Below are 20,181 nucleotides of genomic sequence, written 5' to 3'. Positions count from 1 at the left end.
GCTTTTTTATTTCAAAAATAACTAATTTCAATAACTTATCACTAACAAATCTTTTTTCTTTCGCTAATACATGGGACCATTACCCAATAAGATCATACTGCGCATTGCACTGCAGCACCCACTTCCAAAGCAAAAGTTCCTTCAGATTTTCAACAAGACAACTGTTAAGGAGCTGCGTAACAAAATATACCGGCGACTGTTCACCATAATCAAGGGCCATTTTTCCTCCAGCTCAACGACTACGAAATAATGACCGAAGACGATGTCCGCGACGTGTGCGTGAAAAAAAACACTGATTCTCGTCAAACCATATGACAACTAATTTTCTTGACGGGAACGAGAACAGTCTAAGGTGCAGACAAATGCAGCAATGGAAGCGCAGAAAATATGCGAGCGAGAGCAGTCTGTGCTGACTGCGACTGGTTTCCTCAGATGGCCATAAGGCGGAGAGGGCCTTTGCCTTACAACTGTCAACAAGAATAGGGGGGGGGGTTGTTAATCATTTGGATCTGTATTTCATTCACTGTCGAAAAAAAATATTTATCGGCATTATTCTGAAATACAAGGCTATTGCGTTTAAAGAAGTGGAGCACTCCTCTCACTCGACGCTGGTGAACAGCGACTACAGGGTTGGGCCTGGTGGCAAATATTGACTAGTCTGGGATGTCATCGATTACCATTTCGAGGGGGCTTGGAGAGGGTAGTAGTCGTATATGGACAGCGTGGAATTGCAAGAACCCTGGTGACAAGTTTGGCGAGTGGACAATTGAAGAGTCCGAGGGATGAAAAGGGAGCTTTTGCTGAAATAAATGAGAGTCTGTGTGAGGAGGAGGATATTGCTACACAGATACTCAGCATTTCAAAGCTCAAGTCGATCAAGATATTGGATGTACCAGGTTTTTGATAACCAAAAGGTATTGGAGACTGGGGCCTTGAAAACAAAACCGATCGGTTGGGAGGTTTTCTCCTCTTTATTTCTGTTCCTTATTTTTTCTTTAATTTTTCCTTGCATTTAGCGAATTCCCTCTCTTTTTTTAAATTTCACAATTTTCGTTATAATTGTATAATGTCAACGGGAAATGACCTTGTTGGGCGGTGGTTCAGCATAGACGGCGACAGTGGGATAGTTCGGTACCACGGTGCAGTCAGCGGAACCAAGGGTGTTTGGCTAGGAGTCGAGTGGGCCACACCAAACCGCGGCAAGCACTCCGGAACGCACTCCGGGCACCAATACTTCCAATGCCAAAAGGGTTCCGGCCCCCACGGGTCCTTCATCCGACAGGTCGACCGGATGATCTGGGGCCAGCCCCTGCTCCAGGCGGCCAAGCAGCGGTACATTGTCGACGACCTCGCGGAGCTAAACACGCTACCGCAGGCCATCGACGGGCGACGTGGCAAGATCGAAGCGGTTGGTTTGGATAAAATAGCCATGGAGCAGAGCGACCTACGGTCACTTTCTGTGCTTGGTCTCGACTCCTTGCGTATTGACGGGGTAGATGGCGACACAGAGGAGACTAAATGGGAGCTGGCTAATGTGCGCACGCTGTCGCTGGCCAACAACTATTTTACGCAGTGGGATAGGCTGCTGGGGATCCTGCGTACGGTTCCTTTGGTGGAAATACTGGACATTAGCGCGAATCATTTCGAGTCGCCAGTAAGGGTAACCAAGGAGCGGTTCACCGTGGACACCCTGCGGGTTGATTCCTCCGACGCGCTAACATGGCTAGACATTGTGAATGTTGCGCAGCAGCTTAATGTACGCTCGCTGTCGTTTGGCTGGAGCCAGGTGGCAGCAGTCCTGGACACACCCGTGGAATGGTATCTTGAGGAGCTGCATTTAGAGAGCAACGAGATTAAAGATATCTCCCCGCTCGCTCACTTGCCCTGCCTTCGCCTTCTTAATGTGCGGGGCAACCCGATCAGCAATATAACCTTGGATTTTTCCACAGTGTGTTTTCCCCAGCTGCACACATTGAATCTCAGCCATACGCTTTTGGCGCAGTGGTCGGCGGTGGATTCGCTTCTGGGTGTTGCTTCGTTGCGCACCCTGGCTATTGTCTCTACCCCGTTGACGGCCAAGGACATGGCCCCGCAGATTATCGCACGTTTGCCGCAGATCACGAAACTCGACGGGTCAATGATCACCTCGGATGAGCGCACTGAGATGGAACGGTACTATCTGGCACTCTGCTCTCGGTCCACCACCACCACCACTACCGCTGGTGCACAGGAGACTGGGTCTTTGTTGGTAGATCGGATGGCTGCAGAGTTCCCGCGCATCCATGAGCTTGTCGCCAAACACGGGATGCCACCGCCACCGGCTGTTGAGCGGGAATCCCGGCTGAAATCGCGCTTGGCCTCAGTTACTTTGATGGTTGTGCGGAGTGGTGGAAAGGACGTGGTAGCTTCGGAGTCCCGATCGCTTATTCGCACGATGCTTGTGCGCCAAATCAGACCGATAGCGGTCAAGCTGGCAAAGTGTAGGGGGTTCCGGTTGGAGGTTTCTAATGATAAGATAGAGGAGGATCATAGGCATTGGGTTGCTTTGGATAACGATACTAGACCGTTATCCTACTATGGTGTAGAGGACGGTTCAGTAATAAGGGTTTTAGTGGACTAGGCTTTGTTTTTTATTCTTGTATAAATCATACTGATTTTCCAATGCTTTCCCACCAAAAGATTGGTTTTTCGATTTACTCATTTACTATTTCTTTTTATGGTTGACGCGTCGAATAAAGGAGTTTAATGTAGCACGGGGTTGTCCTTATCAGACCTAGAAGCCCGAATGATTGCCATCCTCCCCCCAAAAAACATCACATTCTCAGTGACTTTGGAACAGCCGGCAAAAGCGGGTCTATCTCAAGAACATATGAGTCCAAGATGCCCAAGTTACTCAGACTCGGCTGGCTATATAAGTGACAAGTACAATGAAAAAGGATGAGATGGATAAAATTGAAATGAATTGAAAAATAAAAGAAAGTAAAAAAATTGCTTGGATTGGACTATCTGCGCGACCCAGACGTTGCCACTCTTCCAGCACGCAAAATACGCGACACCGACGACTGTCCAGTAGACGAGATGGTGGCGACAGACCCAGGGGCACTCACCGCCCTTCTCATCAGCCCACGTCTCGGCGGCAGACGCCTCCTCGACACCGGGGTAGGAGCCGGGCGACGCGCAGTATTCGATGACCTCCCTGGTGGTGGCGGCGGCGGCGGCGGCGGAGTCTTCGCCGCAGCCGCCGACCTAGTCATCATCGGGTGCACAGACAAATGATCCACCATGCCCGGAAACGACTCTGCATCCGCCGTGGCAGCGCGCATCAGCATACGGTGGTGGTACTGGAAGGAACCACGCAGAATCGGCGGTCTCGACACAAGGTCATCCCTATCATCATCATCCTCCGACGCCGCCACCACCGCCGCAATGCTGCCAGGCCGACCGGCCGGCGCCGAAGTATACAGGGCGCATTGCGGCAGCGCTAGCACAGCACGCAGGCCGGGGCGCTTGCGGGAGTCCGGGTGGAGCATCCGCTTAATGGTCTCCTGCAGGTCCTTGGAATACGGCAAATTGTGGAACATTGGGTCGTCGAAAAGACCCTCGCGCAGCTTCTGCCAATCAACGCCGTTGTGCGGCAGGTTGATCTCCGCGGTGATCTCCAGCATCATCATCCCGAGGCTAAAGACATCCGCTGCCGCAGTGTACCGGCCATGCAGAACCTCGGGCGCCATGTACTCGCGGTCGCCCTCGTCCACCCAGGCCATTTTCTCGTACGGAAGCCGCGCGGCATGGCCAAAGTCAGCCAGCTTCAGCCACCCCTCGTGCTGCTCGCCGCCGGGGCTGCCGAAGCCTGCGCCCAGCAGAAAATTCGCCGGCTTCACGTCCAGGTGCGCGATGCCGGCGTCGTGCAGGCGGCCGATAGCGCTGGCAGCATGCGCCAGAATGGCCCAGACACGCGCCTCGGGCAGACTGCCCTCACGACTCATCCACATGTCCAAGTAATCAGCCAAGCTGCCCTGCTCGCACAGCTCAAACTGCATATACAGGTGGCCGAACTGCTCCCAGGCATTGACCAGCCGCACGACGCCGGGGCTGCCGCCCACAGCCCACAGTAGATCGACTTCGCGCAGCCGCCGCGCGCGCTCCTGCCGGCCAGTATACGGCTCGCGCGTCTTCTTGACAGCATAGAGCTGGCCGTCAACCAGGCTGCGCACGCTGACGACGGTCGAGAAGTTGCCCTCGCCGGCAAGGCCAATGGCCTCGAATTGGTGCGCAAAGTAGTCCAGGTAGCCGAGCCCGTCCACGCGGAACTCGTCGCTGGGCGACAGGAACGGCAGCGAGCGGTCGGCCTGGGCAAAGTACTCGCGCCCGAGGAAGTGCGCGTAGTTGGTCGCGCACCCCTGCATGATCTGCGGCATCTGCGGCCGCTCTGCCGCCAGGATGCGCGGCGACCGCGTTAGCCCGGAGCCGAACACGTCGTCCTCGCTAAAGTCGTCCTCGGTCACGACCATGTCGTGGTCCATGTCGTGGTCCAGCCGGGCTGGCAGCGCGGGCAGTGGGCGCCGCTGCTTTGCTGGGGCCTCGGCCTCGTGCGACATTGAGCTGGATGCCAGCGTGGCCGCCGAGGACTCGCTCGGGCACGGCTCGCTGCCGGAGATCCACGACAACAGGCTGCTGCCAAAGGCGCGCATGCGCTGGATAGCCATGCCAGGGTCAAGCGACCTGTCGGCGGCCAGTCTGTGGAACAACTGCTGGCCGCTGCTCTGCTGGTGGTGGTGGAGCTGGTTTTGGAGCTGGAGCTGGAGCTGGAGCTGGAGCTGGTGCTGCTGGTGCTGCTGGTGCTGCTGCCGGTAGTGGAGCTGCTGCTGCTGCTGGCGCTGCTGCTGGCGATTCTGCATCTGATCCTGGTCCTGGGCCCGGCCCTGCAGCGAGCGCATGGCCAAGGGCGTCGGCGTCGGCGAGTCGTCGAGCCCGCCCAGCATCGCCGGCAGGACCAGCCCAGGCGGCGACATGCCCTGCCCGAGCTCATCCTCGACCAGCGTGCTCCGCCTGGGCCGGGGCACTCTGCGCGGCGAGCTAAACGCCAGCGCCAGCGCCATCTCATCGTCCACACCCTCATCCGGCCCGAAATGCGGCTTCTTGCGCAGCCTCTGCAGGCTATTGGCCGATGAATTGCGGTGCTTCCCGAGCCTTCCCGGGTCCGCGGTAACGTCAAATGCCGGCGCGTGGATCTGGTTGGTCGGCGTCACCATGCCGCTGTCTGCGCCACTGGGGCGCCCCGGCATATGGCCCAGCCTTACGGGCTCCGGCGCCGACTTTGCGATGACGCTGGGGATGGTGCTGGAGCTCTTGCACGGCGTCTCGGGGGCCAGGTACGACGAGATGCGGCGGCTGGCGCGCTGCCGCTTGGACTGCAGCCCGGAGGACATGAAGACGGAGGGGTCTGGGCGGATAAGCTTGGTGGCCAGCGGCGTAAACATTGCCGCGCCATCCGCGCTCTGCGCCGCATGCCGGGCGCCCATAAACGACAGCCGCCGGCCCGGCGCGCCCGCGGGCCTGCCCGGCGACAGCACGGAGCCGCGGCCAGTCGGCGACTCCGCGTCCGCGTCCGCGTCCGCAGCCAGCCGCCCGTGCCGCGCATTGACGAACGACTGGCGGCGGAACGGCGTCGACACGCCGTGCGTCGGCGACTCGTCCTGGAACGCCCTGCTGGCGACCGGCCGAGGACTGGCCAGGCGCAGGGCTCTGTCAATGGCCGGCCGAGGGCTGGCCACGCGCAGGGCTTTGCCAATGGCCGGCCGCGGGCTGGCTACGCGCCGCGCCACCGGCGTCCTCTCCACGGCCAGCGTGGGGAACGACGACTGCGGACGGCTGAGAGGCGGGCGGTTCGATAGGGAGTTGCGCAGCCGGCTGCGCGTGAGCGGCGCCCGTGGGGGCGACGCTGTGCGGCCGTTGCCGCCGAGACTCCGGCGCAGTGCGCGTGTCGTTGGACGTCTCGGTGTTTCTGCCATTAGGAAAATGTTTAAAGAAGTGCAAGTGTGGAAGGTAGGAGGGAAGGGGGAGGGGCGTCTTGTTTGTGAGCGCAGCACGGATGATAATGCTAGACAATATGGGTGGATGGAATGGAATGGAAGTGGATAACGAACTGAATAAAAAAGGACAAGAATAAAAGACAAGGACTGTTGGTGTTGATGCTGGTGGTGGCGCTGGCGCTGGTGCTGGTGCCGGTGCTGGTGCTGGTGCTGGTGCTGGTGCCGGTGCTGGTGCTGGTGCTGGTGCTGGTGCTGGTGCTGGTGCTGGTGCTGGTGCTGGTGCTGGTGGGCGAGTGAGCGAGTGTGTGTGGGTAATAAGGGTAATAATAGAGTGCAAAATACAAAATAAAAAGCTGACAAGAATAAATAAATAGAAAAATAAAAGTAATTTTTTGTCACTAATAAAAAAGAGGGAAGAGGGGAGGGAAAATTGTGGAATTACAAAAAAAATGGGAAGAGGAAAAAAAAAAAAAAAGTAAATCAAGGAAAATGCCAGATGATATATAATCGCCGTTTATTTCTTTTTTTCAGGAACTCTAGAAGAAAAAAATGTGTCGTCGATTTTCTCTCTTTTTTCTTTTTTTTCTGGGGGGGGGGTTTCTCTTTTTTCGTGTTCTTTTTGAGCAAAAATCCAAAAATCCAAAGAATATGTGGATTACGCGTAAAATAAAAAGCAAACAAAAAAATCCGAGTTATCGGCAATGATTAATGCTTGGCCCGCATTAATAAAAAACCTTTTTTCATTGCGGAGTTTCCTCTTTTTTTGTTTACGTTTTGAATGAAGACTAAAAAGAAATTCTGCTTTCTCGCGTCTTTTAAAAAAATTCCTTAAAACGTGACAAAAAATATATGTATATAAATAAGTTGTGGCTTTTTCCTAAATTTTTTTCCCCTCTTTTTCCTCTTTTTTTTTACCAGGACGATGTTGGTGTGATGGTTTTTTTCGCTTAGCCACGCGTCCGCTCTTTGCTTATTGCCCATTTTTGCCCGCGTCCGCGTCTGCGTCAGACTATGTGTGTGTGAACACTTGCTCTGTTTTTCTTTTATTATTGCGAAAAAAAAACAATTTATCCCAGTGATTTATAATCCCCCCTTCTTTTTTCCTTTCAGTTTGAACGTGCATACTTAGAAAGTGGGCTTAGCTTTTTCATGGGCTTTTTCCTTTCTTTTTTAATATCATACAGTGGGTGCCCACGCCCATCAAATAAACAATATAATAAGATTTTTGCGTGGCTTGAATGTTTGTTGTCATAAATGAAAATGAAAATGAAAAATACCGCCCCTCGAGTGTCACTTCTTTCTTTTCTTTTGGTCACGCTCTCGTGCTCTATTTGCCCCCTCCCGAAGAAGAAAAAATGGATTAGTGTCACGTGTATTATCAGATAGTCAAGTTTTTTTGGGAAATTAGGATTTTCTTCCTCCCTTTTTGCTGAAAACCACTGGCATGTTTTCAGCTATTTTTCTGCTGCTGTTGAACAAAAAGAACAAGGAAAGCACCGTCGATAAAATGTAGTGCCTTGTAGATCATCCCCTGTAAAAATAATAAAACCGTGTGCATGTTACCAGTTGTTTTGTTTGTTTTTTATTGTTTTTCCTACATGAAAGTGCAATAGCACACTATTCCATTCCCCCCTCACTCTTTATGCACCCACGGACCTGCATCACGAATGACGGGGTGTAGAGACGAGAAGATGAGGCTGGCAAACAAACAGTGGGGCGCGGTTGCTCTTGTAAATTACAATATTATTTAGACAATACCCCCATAATTAAAAAACGGGTAACCTCACGCTTGGCCAGGGCGCAGAACAATATCCTCAAGCGCACAGTCACCAATAACCGCAGCGCGCTGCAATGCGCGAGCAACCGCGCGCACCTTAGCTTCGTCCACAGCGCCATCCGGGCTAAACCCAACATACCCCGCCCACATCACTGCGTCCTCCGCAGCATACCCCAGGGAGTCGCAAACAAATCTTAGCCCCTCCTCTCTCCGCTCCATAAACCGCCCCGCCACCTGCCCAATCCTCGCAATTAAATCCCGCAGCAACCCGGGGTTCCGGCGAATAAACTGCTCGGTCGCTCCGTATGAGAACGCCGGCCATGGGGGTTTGACCGTCCCGAGGTAGCGCACCGACTCGGCCGTGTAGTGTCTCTGCATAGTCGTGCGCTCCCACAGAAACGCATCCACCTTGTGTTCCTGCGTGCCGGCGACTAGTTGGTTGATATCGCCGAGAACGGCGAACTGCGGCGTGGCCCATTCGTATTGGCTTGCGGCGTACCGAGCCATCACCTCGCTGCCGCTGCCTGGCCGGCTGATCCCAAACTTTGCCCCGAATCCCAGATCATCGAGACTGCAGAACCTTGCATCGGTCGCAACTGAAACCGCCCATGCTATATATTCGGATCATTTGGTGTCTTAATTTAAATTTAGCACATTGATGTTTTATTTGTTTTGGCGTGATTGATGTGGTGGATATTCACATGTGAATTTGAATATTATAGGTTGGGGTGCTTACGTAGGGGTGTGTCGACGTAAGTTCCGAATAGACGAAGACTGGCGTCCTTGTTGCTGTTGATTCCGGCCACCAGTCCCTCAGTCACGCAAATCGCCACATCCAGCTCTCCAGCAGCCAGCTTCTTAACCATCTACAAACCAATGTAAAAAGAAATGCCATCACTTTCTTTTTTAATTTCTTGCCTTTTCCCCTAGCCTAGCTCAGCCCTAAGACTAACCTAAGCTGCATCTTACACCGCTGAAAAATAAAGTTGAAGCCTACATCTCCAGTACCAACTACAATTTTCAGAAATAAAAAACAATTGCAAAACAATACTCGGTTAGTCCATCATTATCCCTTTATCCCCTTTTTAGTGTGCGTTATTTCTTTTGTTATTGTTGTTGCTAGTATTGATACTTGCGTTTACATATCACCAGCTCTATCTCGTTGTCCTTGAATTCACCGCTTTCAACCGCATGCAAAAGAGGCGCAGAAAAGTGCTCGGGAACTAACAATCAATTCAAAAAATAATGAAATAATAAAATATTAGTTTTATTTTTGTTATTTTGTTATTACTACACTTGGGCAAGCGTTAAAATACACTAGCGCACACACACAGGGTGTGCCAATGGACACCTTTTCAGCAAAATCGGTATTGCCCAAGTAAACCAACTCATTTAGCTAACAACTAATCACACTTGCCACATCCAATCCTGATAGCTGACGACATTGTTTTGTTTTTGTTATTTTTCTTAGTGATACAACGAATATAAAGCAATACTCTAAAAATATAAAAATCAAAAAAAAATCTCAAGAACTCAAAGAGAAAATGAAAAGAAACACTTTTTCAAACACAATGATGCTATTTTCCACATCTTCCATCCCCCACTCCCACTCCCCTCATCCAAAGGAATATGATTATCTTGATCCGATGATCCAACAAGAAAATTGACAAGTTTGGATAATTAATTTACAACAAATTTCTAAAACTAAAAAGGGAGGGATTGTCACAAAAATAAACCAAGGAGATCCACACAAAAAACAAGTACAAAGAAGGGGTTTACTTGAGAATATTTGTCAGTGACGATGACGAGTAATGGTGCCCATCGGTGCCGCCAGTGGTCGCTTGGCGATGGTGGTACGACGGAACTGCGCCCGCACCCATCGCTGGCACACCGTGAGCGCGCGGATCCCCAGAACGCGACTGCGGCTGCGGCTGCGGCTGCTGTTGGTGCATCGCTTGGCTGCCACCGTAGTATGCCCTAGGGTCGCCGGCATACTCCACAACCATTGCGCTGTGCGAGTCGTGTTTCTGGTGATGATAGGAGGACGGGCCCTGCTGGCGGTAGTGCGGGTGCTGCTGCGACTCGTACACCTGCGCAGACGAGTGATGTGGCTGCTGCTGCGAGTAGTAGTCGCTGCTCCAAGCGTTACTGCTGCTGCTGGGCGCTGGCATGGATATGCCTGCATCCAATCCCGAGTAACTGCTGTTGCTGGCGTACTGCTTATGAGAATGGCGCTGAGGATGGTAGTCAGCAGGTGTCTTTTGGACGCCTCCCGCGTACACGCCAGCTGCTGCCGACTGCTGGTGCTGATGCTGCTGGCCATAGTGGTGCTGAGCGTGGTAGCCTGCATCTGCGTGGTGCGAGCCTGCCGCCAGGGGTGTTGCTCCGTTAGTGGCCGCGGTCTGCTGGTAATGTGGCGGGTAGTACCCACTGTCCTGGCTGTGGTAGTGCGCCTGCTGCTGCTGCTGATAGTACGCCGCTGACTCTGCCGAATAGTCATGCTTTTGAGAGCCGTAGTACGACGACGAAACGCCCTGACGATTGTAGTCGTGCTGCTGCTGCTGCTGTTGGCTATAATGGTACGCCTGGTCACCAGACAATGGCGGCGGCGGTGGATGAGAGTATTGCGTCTGGTACGCATTGCCGCTCGCAGCATCGCCGTCAACACTAGAATAATTTTGGTGGTACTCTGCCTGTCTGCCATAGCCATAAGAATGCATTGTGGCACCGGAATCAACCATTGGGTTGCCGCTCTTGTCAGTCGCTGAGACGGGTTCGTTCCACGACCGAGCGTCCTGATGCTGGTATTGCTGCTGCTGATAGTACTGCGACGCCGGCCACGTACTCGACGTATGCACTGTACGCTGCCGCTTTCCAGGAACCTCATCGAATTCGGCAGGATATTTGTGCTTGGTCACCACAGAGCCGTTCTGTGCCGACACAGCCACGGGCGCAGTAGTCGTTCCATTGCTGCAATAGTATCCGGGCGTCTGGTATTCCTCGGTCGCGCCGTTGATCCGCGCATGCCTCTTCGAGCCATACGCGTACTTCTCGACACCAGTGACAGTAGCGGTGACAGACGGACTGTGCTGCATTGTGGGCGCTCGGGGATTTGGAGCCTTGTGGCCACTCGAGTCGTAGTAGCTTGCCTGGTATGCAGAGTCGCCGTAGTACGTCTGGTTTCTCGTTGCGTACGGCTGTACGCCAACCGAGGTCGAGGTCAGGGCCGAAGCCGTAGCGGAAGCCACTACAGCTACCGCCACCGGCGCAGCAACCGAGCCATGGCGTGAGCCCTGCGCGTTGTACGCCGCCGCGCGCGCATCGGGAATGGCCTGCTGGCCCGCGTATGCCCGGCCGTAGTCGCGCGTGCTCTCCGCTGGCTCGTACGTGGCAACAGTGCCGCCAACCAAAACAGTCTCGTCAGCGACATTGTGACCCGCACCGACGCCCTGGTATCCATATGCCGCGCCCATATCGTCGTGAGCGTAGCCAACCTGCGACCTAGGCACCCGGGTGTCTGTAGCTTCGGTGATCGCGGCTGCTGCGTTGTGCGTGGGGATGCGCGCTGCAGCGCTGTCCTCTGGCGCGGACATCTCTGTTTCGGCGTAGTTGAGCAGCGCAGGGATGCCGCAGACGGCGGACACATCGGCGTCCTCGTCAATCCTGGCCAAGTGCGTGTCTGGCATGCTGAGCAGGTGGTCCGATTCATTGGAGGCTTTGGTGCCCCTTTCGGGGATTTTTATCCCGGCCTGATTGGACAGCGGGAATGCGACGTTGGTGATGGCCTCGCGGATCCTCTCGAGGTTGCGCAGGTTATCAGTCAGGGCCCACATCTGCTTCTTGCGGCGGTAGACCATGGCCCGACGCACCTCGCCCTTGGACGCAATGAATGTGTTTTTTGCCGATGTGCGCGACGAGTCCAGCTTTACTTTGGCCAGCGCGCGGCGGCTCTCCATCTCAAGTTCGATTTTGGCCAGGCGATCGGACCACCGCGCATCGACTTGTTCGATAAACTCTTTGTACTGCGGATGGGTCCCGTCCTTTAGCTGCTGCATCTCGAGATCCAATTGGTGCTTGCGGGCCTCGACAAGCCTACATTTTTTAATTAAATCGAGAAGCGTGATATAGTTGGAAGCAAATCGGAATATTAGTGGTCAGGCTATTTTTCGATTGGTTAACTGCCGGTAATTGATTATGTTCGTGCTTCCAAATGCATCTTGGCCACACAATCAAGATCGCCCTTTCTCCTTTTTTTGCCCCTCAACTGGAAAAAATAAGGAGGCAATAATCGAATGAATGAATGCGTGATGCTATGGCGCAAAACATGCTAAAAATCGAAAAGGGACAAGTGGGGAGGACGAGGAGACAAGCGTAGTAAATTGGACCTTTCGGCGTGCAATTGTTTTATTTTTATTTTTCAACTCTTGCGTCCCCTCGAGAGCAGCGAGATAAAAATTGTAAACAGGATGAGCGCAATAATCAGGATAGGATATGCTCAATAAACCAAAAAAATCAAGAAGCAATTGCTGCCAACACTTACTTTTTCTTTGACGCACTGAAGCGCTCGTTAATCTCGGACAGACGCATGCGGCCGTGGCGCAGGATGCGCTTCCTTTTAAGCACCGCTGCATTGTCCTCAGCACCACTGTTGTCATCGATTTCAGACCAGGACTCTACGTTACAATGTAATAGAAAGCGCCCAGAAGCAAAATAAAAAATAGAGTTGTGTTTAGTGTCGGATATCCAAAATCATAAAAGATGAACTGCAGACAATCCATCCAGCATGTGGCCACATGCTACGAGTAGAAAGGATAATACAATTCCAGGCTGATGCTCTCTTTCTCTGCCTTGCCTCAGTTGTGTGATATTTTGGCTGTGGCCGGCGGGCGGGTAAAAGCCAATAAAAAACATACTTGCAAAGGTAAACATAAAGAAAAATATATGCACCTTTCTTGCAGTCGCCTATCAATTCGCAAAGTCAGAGACAGTCGGGGGCTCTGGGCCCTCCCAAAAAAAATCGACAGGCAAAGAGGATGATAACCCGATTGCTTCAAGGTTCGTCCGCTTTGCATGCGCCTCATTTTACTAAGGGCAAAAATAAAAAATAAAGACAACTCCCAGCGCGCGCTGAATAAAAGTTGCGGCGACAAGCAAAGCAAGTAAAAACAAATAAATAGGGAGTGTTAAATGACAAATAACGCACTGCCAAGCCCAAGAGAAAGTAATGAAAAGGGGGGAGATGGAAATGAGGACTGGAGAAGTGACCAAAAAGATTGAACCAAGGAGAGAAGACAGGGGAAAGGGGGGTTGGGTACAGGCCGGGGGGTAAATACCACCCCCAAATCATCAACTCTGCATGCAAAACAAAGTGTGAAAACCCGAAGGCAATCGTCGAAGGAAAAATGGAAAAATGCACAAGCCCGCATTACCACCCCCCCCCTCTTTTTTATTCCTTGCGTTGCTGTGCATACAAGCAAGCTAAAGAAAAAAGAGAGCGAGAGCGAAAGTGATATTGGTGTGTGGCAACACGCTATCAGAAAAATACGGCGCGTTTGTTTGAACACAAAACGAACAAGTGCGAGGCACAGTGTACAAGAGGTGTGCATCGGGTAATAGAACAAAAGAGGGTGAGGACTGCGCGTAGTCTTCATCGTGCGCCATTATCGCCCAGAAACGCGAATCACTAGCAAAACAAAAGAAAATAATAGTGCGAGAAGGAGAGTGCTCGCTTGCTCGCTGAGGATGATGGACAGCGTCGATTGAGTTGAGAAAGTTATTTTCTTACCTTTGTTGTTATTGTTGTCGTCTAGAGGGTCCTCGACGCTGTGCAGCAGCGCCGCGGCTTGCTGGCGGAAGTACTCTTCGGGGCTCAGGTCAACCTCCATTATTTTTTAATTATTGTCCTACTTGTTAAGAGAAAGATAAAAGGAGAAAGTGTATATGAGAAAAAATAAACGAGAGCAAGAGAGTTATAGTGAAAATATTGAGAGCCAAGAAAGTGAATAAATGAAAAATAAAGTAAGCGTGTTAAAAAAGAAGAGATGAAAAATAATATAAAGAGAGTAGCAGACGCACAAGAAAGAAAGAAAGAAAGAACAAAAGAAATTTTGATTTTACACAAGGTTTGCTTCACCAATATAATTTTTTCAGTCACAAGCAAAAGAGAAAAAGAGGGATTAAATGGCAAGAATGAAAGCTGAGCAAAAAAAATAAAAAGCTGAAAATATTGATTGATATTGATGGCGGGGAGGAAAGAAGAAAAAGACCCGAAAGGAGAAAATAAAAAATATCAACTATAAAACCGAAAGGCGTACTTATTTTTTGGTCCGCTTCGGGATCTTATTTTTTTAGAGAAAAAAAAGTGAGTGAGCGCAAATGAACAAGAAAAGAAAGCGCATATGATGTTTCGGCTGCGTGTGTGCGAATGGTGCGTGTGCGGGCGAGCGGTTGGTAAATAGATAATATGCAAGATGGGTCTCTGTCAAGCGTGCGCGCACTCCACTCTTTAGTCCAGAAGGATTCGCTTTAATCCCAGTTCAAAGGAAAAAGAGGGGCGTACAGAGAAGTGGCTAAAGCGGCCGATAGTATTTTTTTGATGTTTCACCAGCCTGTTCGCTCAACTCTACCCAACAGAAAAAAATGGCAGCAGCAGTACAAGTCAAGTCAAACCAAGTCAAGTGGTGCCTACTGGGAAGCTGCGGCCGATATACAATTGGCAATAATGAAAGAGTAAATAATTAAAAACTAAACAGGAAATAAAATAAGGACCGCGAGAAAAAAGAAGAAAAAAAAGCTTGTGACTAATTCCGAGCTCTACTTTTTTATGCCGCCAAACGTGTAAAGAGAAAAATAAAAATAAAAATAAAAAGAGTAACAAAAAAGAAGGGCGAGACGGTTTGTGTCTGCGAATTCGGAATTTGTTATAAAAGTATATAAGGTGTAAAAATAAAACAACCACTGAAAAAGTGAGCGGCCGGACAATACGAGTAGATACAAAATAGTCGTCTTCTGTAAAAGTGAGATGGGATATCCAAAATAAAGCCTTTTGCTTGGAGCGAATAAAGAAGGGAAAAAAGAACAAGGAAAATAGAACAATAAGGAAATGAAAAAGAAAAGCTTGGAGACAGCATCAAAACCTTTGACAACAAAAAAAGTATGAGAATGTCAGAAAATAAGCAGGAGAAATGGTGGCGATGGCAGCGGCGCTGGGCCTGTTTATGCGGCAGCATGCGCGCATTTAGCGTTTATTATTTGGCGTTTATCATTTAGCGTATAGCGTTTAGCGTTTAGCATATAGAGGATGGCACCGCGCTCAACAAACGCTATGCTTTGGGTGTGTGCTGGCTTTGTTCTGAACAGCAGAAAAGAATTGGAAAAGGGAAGAGAGATCCAAGGACGAGGTCCAAAACACCCAGTTCCGCAAACTCACACACGCACTTTGAAAAAGGCTTGTCGAATCGGAACTGCGCGTAATTTTAAGCGCGTCAAACCTGAAAATCCCTAAATATCTTTTATTTTTATGTCGCTGTTTAATTGTTTGGCGCTAAAGCTCGCTTGCAACTCATTTTTGCTTGGAAGCTCTTTAGATTCTGTCCACAGTTTGGTCTCGGCTGAGCGCCTATTTTACAACTGTGTTGGCACGGCAGCCAGCCAAAGAGAAAAATATCGTTGAGGGTATCGATAAATGTGTTGCAGCGCTCTTGTTACCGGAACTTAATAAAACACGCAGGTGTTGGGGGGCAGTTGCCACTCCACCCATACACCCGGATTCAGCACCCCCCCTCCCTTTTTCATTTTTGATTTTTCGAATTTTCCCGCCACTGAATTCAAAATACATTTCCTGTTATTTTCTGTTTCGATTTTGATTTTGATTTCAGGAAAGGCAAACATTTATAGATTATTTACCCTCAGAAAAGGTCACAACCTCTTTGAAATAATTGCAACGGAAGGCCCGATAAGCATCTATGGCATGTAGACCATGGTATCAGAGCTCGTCAGCACACGGAATCGATCAATATCATACAGCTGGGCGGATATCCGGCGACCACCGAACCACCGGCCATCAAACAGCTTCAGCGCACGCAAGGCCGAGTCAGGCTCGGCAAACTGCACAAAAATGCAAACATCGCTCTGGCCAGGTGCCTGCTGCATCTCTTGGTCCGAAGCAACGTGCACGACAACCTTGGCAACCGTGCCGCACTTTTCCCCCTCGCCGGCCATGTCGCTGGCCAAGTCATCGTCAACCTCGGAGCTGTCGCCAACGACGTTCTCCAGCAACACAACAGTCGACCACGGCCCATTTACAGCCTGGGGGGCAGCGTTCTGCTGGCTAACCTGGTCTGCGGGCTGGGCATCAATGGTGCGGTTGATGCTCGCCGCCAAGTCCATCACCTGCTGCGGCGGCCTGACAGTAGGCACAGAGGCTTCAACCTCGGTGTCAGCTGGCATATCGTCCAGGGCCGCCATGCCATCGCCCAGCGGGCCGCCGACAACGCAGCGGCTGACGCGCAGCACCAGGTTCCCCAGAGAAAAGCTGTCCATGGTCGCTGCCGCCTGCTCAGCAGCCACCGCCTCCTCAAACTCGATAAACCCCCATCCGCGATGCTTGCGTGTTGCCATGTCGGGCGCCAAGATGCACGCGCTGACAGCGCCAAACGGCGCAAATATGTCTCTCAGCATGTCCTCCGTGATGGCCTCGTTGACGTTGGCCACGTAGATGCGCTCGGCCGGCGGCTGCGGAAAGCCCTGCGCAACTGCCACGTTGTAGTTGTTCGGGCGGCCAATCTTCAGCTGGCGGCCGCCCAGCATTGTGCCATTCATCCTGTCAACGGCCAGCGCCGCAGCCTCAGGGACCTCGTACTCGACAAACCCGTAGCCTCTGTGCCGCCCTGACGCAGGGTCCTTGGACATGCTGACGCTGCGCACAGGCCCGTACTCAGAAAAAACCCGGTGTATGTGCTCGTCGGTTAGATCAAAGTTGATCGATCCGACGTAGATTCGCGACATCACCGATAGGTTGCGCGCGTCCATGCCGGCCAGCCGGCCCGGGTTCACCGTGCCCGGAGCTGCCCGCGCATCATCCTCGCGCCGCCGACGCTCGGCATCAAGCATCTCCTTGAATACCGTCTGCTGCAGCTCGCGTGCATACGCCAGCGCCCGATCAATGCCCTCCTGCTGGGCCTGCGTCAGTCCGCTGTTCACAAGGCCTAAAGCCACACTGCCACCGGCCGCTATTTTTAAAATAATGTGTCTGACAAGTTGCGGTTAGTATGCCTGTTTCGATGGGGAACAAATGAGTGCAAGTGCTTGGACCTCTTCTGATGCCTATTTTCTTTATCGTGTTTGACTCTTCTCGACTCTTGAATTATTATTCTCCCTGCACCACTTGCTCTATGTCTGTGTGGTTCTAGTTATAGTTCTTCTTTGGCATTGCTCCTTGTGCTGCGTTGTATTTTCAACCCGGTTCTATATCGAGATAATCATAAGTTTTCTGTACACCGATGGAAAAAGAGACACACAAAACACCAGGGCAGAATGCAGAAAAAGAGAAAAAAAGAAATATTTAAAGGTGCAGTAGAAACAAAACGGGCACAGTTGAGTGCACCAATTGAAGCAGAGTATTAGAAAGGGGAAATTGGAACGCAGAGTTTTCCAGAGTTAAGCAGTCTAGCCAAATGAGCATACATAAGCCGGGCTTACTTACCTGTGGGCGTCGCTGGGTTTTCCGCCTGTGTCAATGCTGTGTGCTGATTCGGACTGGGTTCTCCCTGACTCATCGGATATAATTAATTGGTTTAGTTTGTGCGCGTAAATTAGAAATGAAGAAAAATTAAAAAGAAGAAAAAAGAACGCGCGCGCTACATTTATAGATGCCAATGGGTTTTCTTTTGCACAGCCAGTTATTATTGGCGGCTCGCGAGCCGCAAAAAAGTTTGATGACATCATTAAGCAAACAATGTGCCTGCATTGGTGAGTGGTCACAATAACCACCGAGCCGATTTTTGACCTGTGAAAGCGTGAAAATGCTGTCCCTATTTCACCTTAGCGTAAAAGTTCAGCCAATGCCAAATCACGCAAACACTAAAAAAATCCAAAAAAACAAAAAATACCAAGTCCTCTCTTCCACGCCTTTGTTTTTAGTTGGCCAACTTTTTCCCCCGCCTCTCCTCTCCTCTCCTCGCTTCACATTTCCCTATCTTTCCTGCATTTAGTTACTTCAATATATTGTTATTTCATCACCACGCATGCCACTTCCAAAGACCAAGGACAAAAAGAGCGCGGCCTCTGGGAGGGCCAGCCAACGCAAGCCCCGCTCTAGACAGAACAATAAGCAAAAAAGCAGCGGTGCCAGCTCGAACCAGCGCTCAGGAGCAAACAGCGACGACGAGCGCACAGTCACAAACACGCCGACAGAAAATGACAAAAACCTGGCCAGTGCCATACTGAACAGCAAGTTTGGCAAAGGGCTCGCAGAGCTCAAACCCGAGCGGGTCAAGCGCCGGCGCTGGTTTTTATCGGGTATCATCTTTGGCGTCTCAGCAGCGGTTCTGAGCATCCTCTATACGAACCCCACTCAGAGCTCGCACATCAACCATATGCACACGTTTTTCGGCGAGCTGGACGTCATCTCTTTGCTGCCAGAGAGCCTGATGCCTGACGATTTTATTCGCGATATCACTGGAATGCTCATCACCAATACGGAACCCTCCACGGTTCCGCAGTACACGGTCGGTGACTACCAGCCAGCCCTGTCGTTAGTTGAGGATGAGGTCTTGGTGAAGAAGCACAATGTTATTCTGGTTCCCGGCATCATCTCTACAGGACTCGAGAGCTGGAGTACGGTCAACTGCTCAAAGCCGTACTTCCGCCAGCGACTCTGGGGCACTACCACCATGTTCAAGGCCATTTTGCTCGACAAGGAATGCTGGGTCGAGCACATTATGCTGGACAAGAAGACGGGGCTTGATCCACCCGGCATAAAGCTGCGCGCGGCCAAGGGCCTGGATGCCGCCGACTACTTCATCACATCGTACTGGATTTGGGGCAAAATAATCAACAACCTCGGGGTGCTGGGATATGACAGCAACGATATGTCGCTGGCATCCTATGACTGGCGCCTCTCCTACGCGGATCTGGAGCGCCGCGACCATTACTTCTCCACGCTGAAGAGCCAGATTGAAGTGGCACTAAGAGCGGGAGGCAAAAAGACCGTGCTTGTGCCGCACTCTATGGGATCCCAGGTTATCCAGTACTTTATGAAATGGGCCGAGTCCCCCAAGGGCGGCAATGGCGGCAGTCAGTGGGTCAACGATCACATTGAGGCTGTGGTTAATCTGGCTGGCACGCCACTGGGTGTGCCTAAAACTCTATCGTCCTTGCTCTCTGGTGAGCAGCGCGAGACTGTGCAGCCCCTGGTGAACTACCTTTTAGACCACTTTATGAACCGCAAAGAGCTTGCCAGCATATTCCGCTCATGGACTGGCTTGCCCTCGCTGCTGCCCAAGGGCGGAAACGCCATCTGGGGTGATCTTTCGGGCGCACCCGACGACATCGATGTCGGAACTGACGACGTGTCTAGCGCCGTGTCTTACGGTGCGCAGATCCGCTTTGACGACGGTGGCAGTGTCGGCAACCAGACTATGGAGGATGCCCTGGGCCTGCTGTACCGCGTCTTAGACCAAGACGCACAGCGGTTCCTTAAGCGCGACTACAGCTACGGCGTGTTCCGGACGCAGGCCGAGATGGACGACCACGCGGACGACCACCGCATGTGGACCAACCCGCTCCAACACCAACTCCCTAACGCTCCCAACATGACCATCTACTGTCTCTACGGCCACGGCGCCACCACCGAGCGTGCATACTACTACACTACGGACAAGGCCAACGTAGACGAATTTCACGAGGAGTCTGGCACGCCGGCATTGCGAATCGACAAACGGCAGCGCGCGCACCTGAAGAACGTCGACATTGGGATCATCAACGGTGAGGGTGACGGGACAGTGCCACTCTTGTCGCTCGGGTACATGTGTTCGGGCGCTTGGCGCAAGCCCCTGTATAACCCGCATGGTGTGAGGATTGTTGCCCGCGAGTTTGCTCATAATCCGGCTGCTGCGTACAAGGACATGCGTGGCGGTGCTGGCGCCTCGGATCATATCAACATTTTGGGCAATCATGCGGCAACCGCTGACATTCTGCGCATCGTCTCTGGTAACGGCCCCATGGTCGAGGACCAGATCAGCTCCGACATTCTCAAATATGTAGACCGTATCAAGCTGCCCTGAAAATATAGAAATGAAAGTTGTAATCGTACGAGTTTCCCTTAATTTTACGAGAGGCCAACCAAATGTATAAATCTAATAAATATGAACA

The 20,181-nt window shown here is 51.5% G+C and overlaps 7 protein-coding genes across 7 annotated transcripts; 3 read left to right on the top strand and 4 right to left on the bottom strand.

Moving 5' to 3' along the window:
* Positions 1-950: 950 nt before the first annotated feature.
* BX661DRAFT_176256 (uncharacterized protein) lies at positions 951-2,646 on the top strand. Its single transcript, XM_051534296.1, has one exon. The coding sequence runs from the start codon at positions 1,067-1,069 to the stop codon at positions 2,618-2,620; it is 1,554 nt and encodes a 517-aa protein (XP_051395568.1). The 5' UTR covers positions 951-1,066; the 3' UTR covers positions 2,621-2,646.
* A 992-nt stretch (positions 2,647-3,638) lies between these two features.
* Positions 3,639-4,277, bottom strand: BX661DRAFT_126568 (kinase-like domain-containing protein; the record flags this gene model as incomplete). The annotated part of the gene is made up of 1 exon (XM_051532470.1): positions 3,639-4,277. A coding segment is annotated over one exon (639 nt), but the record flags the coding sequence as incomplete, so codon positions are not given.
* Positions 4,278-6,177: 1,900 nt separating this feature from the next.
* BX661DRAFT_222056 (uncharacterized protein) lies at positions 6,178-6,493 on the top strand (the record flags this gene model as incomplete). Its single annotated transcript, XM_051538846.1, has 2 exons — positions 6,178-6,251; positions 6,282-6,493. Coding segments are annotated over 2 exons (199 nt in total), but the record flags the coding sequence as incomplete, so codon positions are not given.
* Positions 6,494-7,548: 1,055 nt separating this feature from the next.
* On the bottom strand, positions 7,549-9,338 carry BX661DRAFT_176250 (uncharacterized protein). The gene is made up of 5 exons (XM_051534295.1): positions 9,227-9,338; positions 8,946-9,032; positions 8,807-8,820; positions 8,546-8,675; positions 7,549-8,420 (listed from the first exon to the last, which is right to left on the bottom strand). The coding sequence occupies exons 1-5, from the start codon at positions 9,252-9,254 to the stop codon at positions 7,816-7,818; spliced, it is 864 nt and encodes a 287-aa protein (XP_051395565.1). The 5' UTR covers positions 9,255-9,338; the 3' UTR covers positions 7,549-7,815.
* A 246-nt stretch (positions 9,339-9,584) lies between these two features.
* On the bottom strand, positions 9,585-13,694 carry BX661DRAFT_168338 (uncharacterized protein; the record flags this gene model as incomplete). Its single annotated transcript, XM_051533423.1, has 3 exons — positions 9,585-11,901; positions 12,350-12,482; positions 13,595-13,694. The coding sequence occupies 3 exons, from the start codon at positions 13,692-13,694 to the stop codon at positions 9,585-9,587; spliced, it is 2,550 nt and encodes an 849-aa protein (XP_051395564.1).
* A 1,935-nt stretch (positions 13,695-15,629) lies between these two features.
* On the bottom strand, positions 15,630-17,627 carry BX661DRAFT_176239 (uncharacterized protein). Its single transcript, XM_051534294.1, has 2 exons — positions 17,513-17,627; positions 15,630-17,039 (listed from the first exon to the last, which is right to left on the bottom strand). The coding sequence occupies exons 1-2, from the start codon at positions 17,583-17,585 to the stop codon at positions 15,772-15,774; spliced, it is 1,341 nt and encodes a 446-aa protein (XP_051395563.1). The 5' UTR covers positions 17,586-17,627; the 3' UTR covers positions 15,630-15,771.
* Positions 17,628-17,934: 307 nt separating this feature from the next.
* BX661DRAFT_176233 (Lecithin:cholesterol acyltransferase-domain-containing protein) lies at positions 17,935-20,180 on the top strand. Its single transcript, XM_051534293.1, has one exon. The coding sequence runs from the start codon at positions 18,054-18,056 to the stop codon at positions 20,091-20,093; it is 2,040 nt and encodes a 679-aa protein (XP_051395562.1). The 5' UTR covers positions 17,935-18,053; the 3' UTR covers positions 20,094-20,180.
* Position 20,181: the final 1 nt, after the last annotated feature.

The sequence above is a fragment of the Kickxella alabastrina genome (assembly GCF_025024165.1).
Source record: "Kickxella alabastrina strain RSA 675 chromosome Unknown BX661scaffold_1, whole genome shotgun sequence".
Classification (NCBI taxonomy): domain Eukaryota; kingdom Fungi; phylum Kickxellomycota; class Kickxellomycetes; order Kickxellales; family Kickxellaceae; genus Kickxella; species Kickxella alabastrina.
Note: the sequence above shows the minus strand (reverse complement) of the source record. Positions and strands in the feature narration are given on the sequence as shown.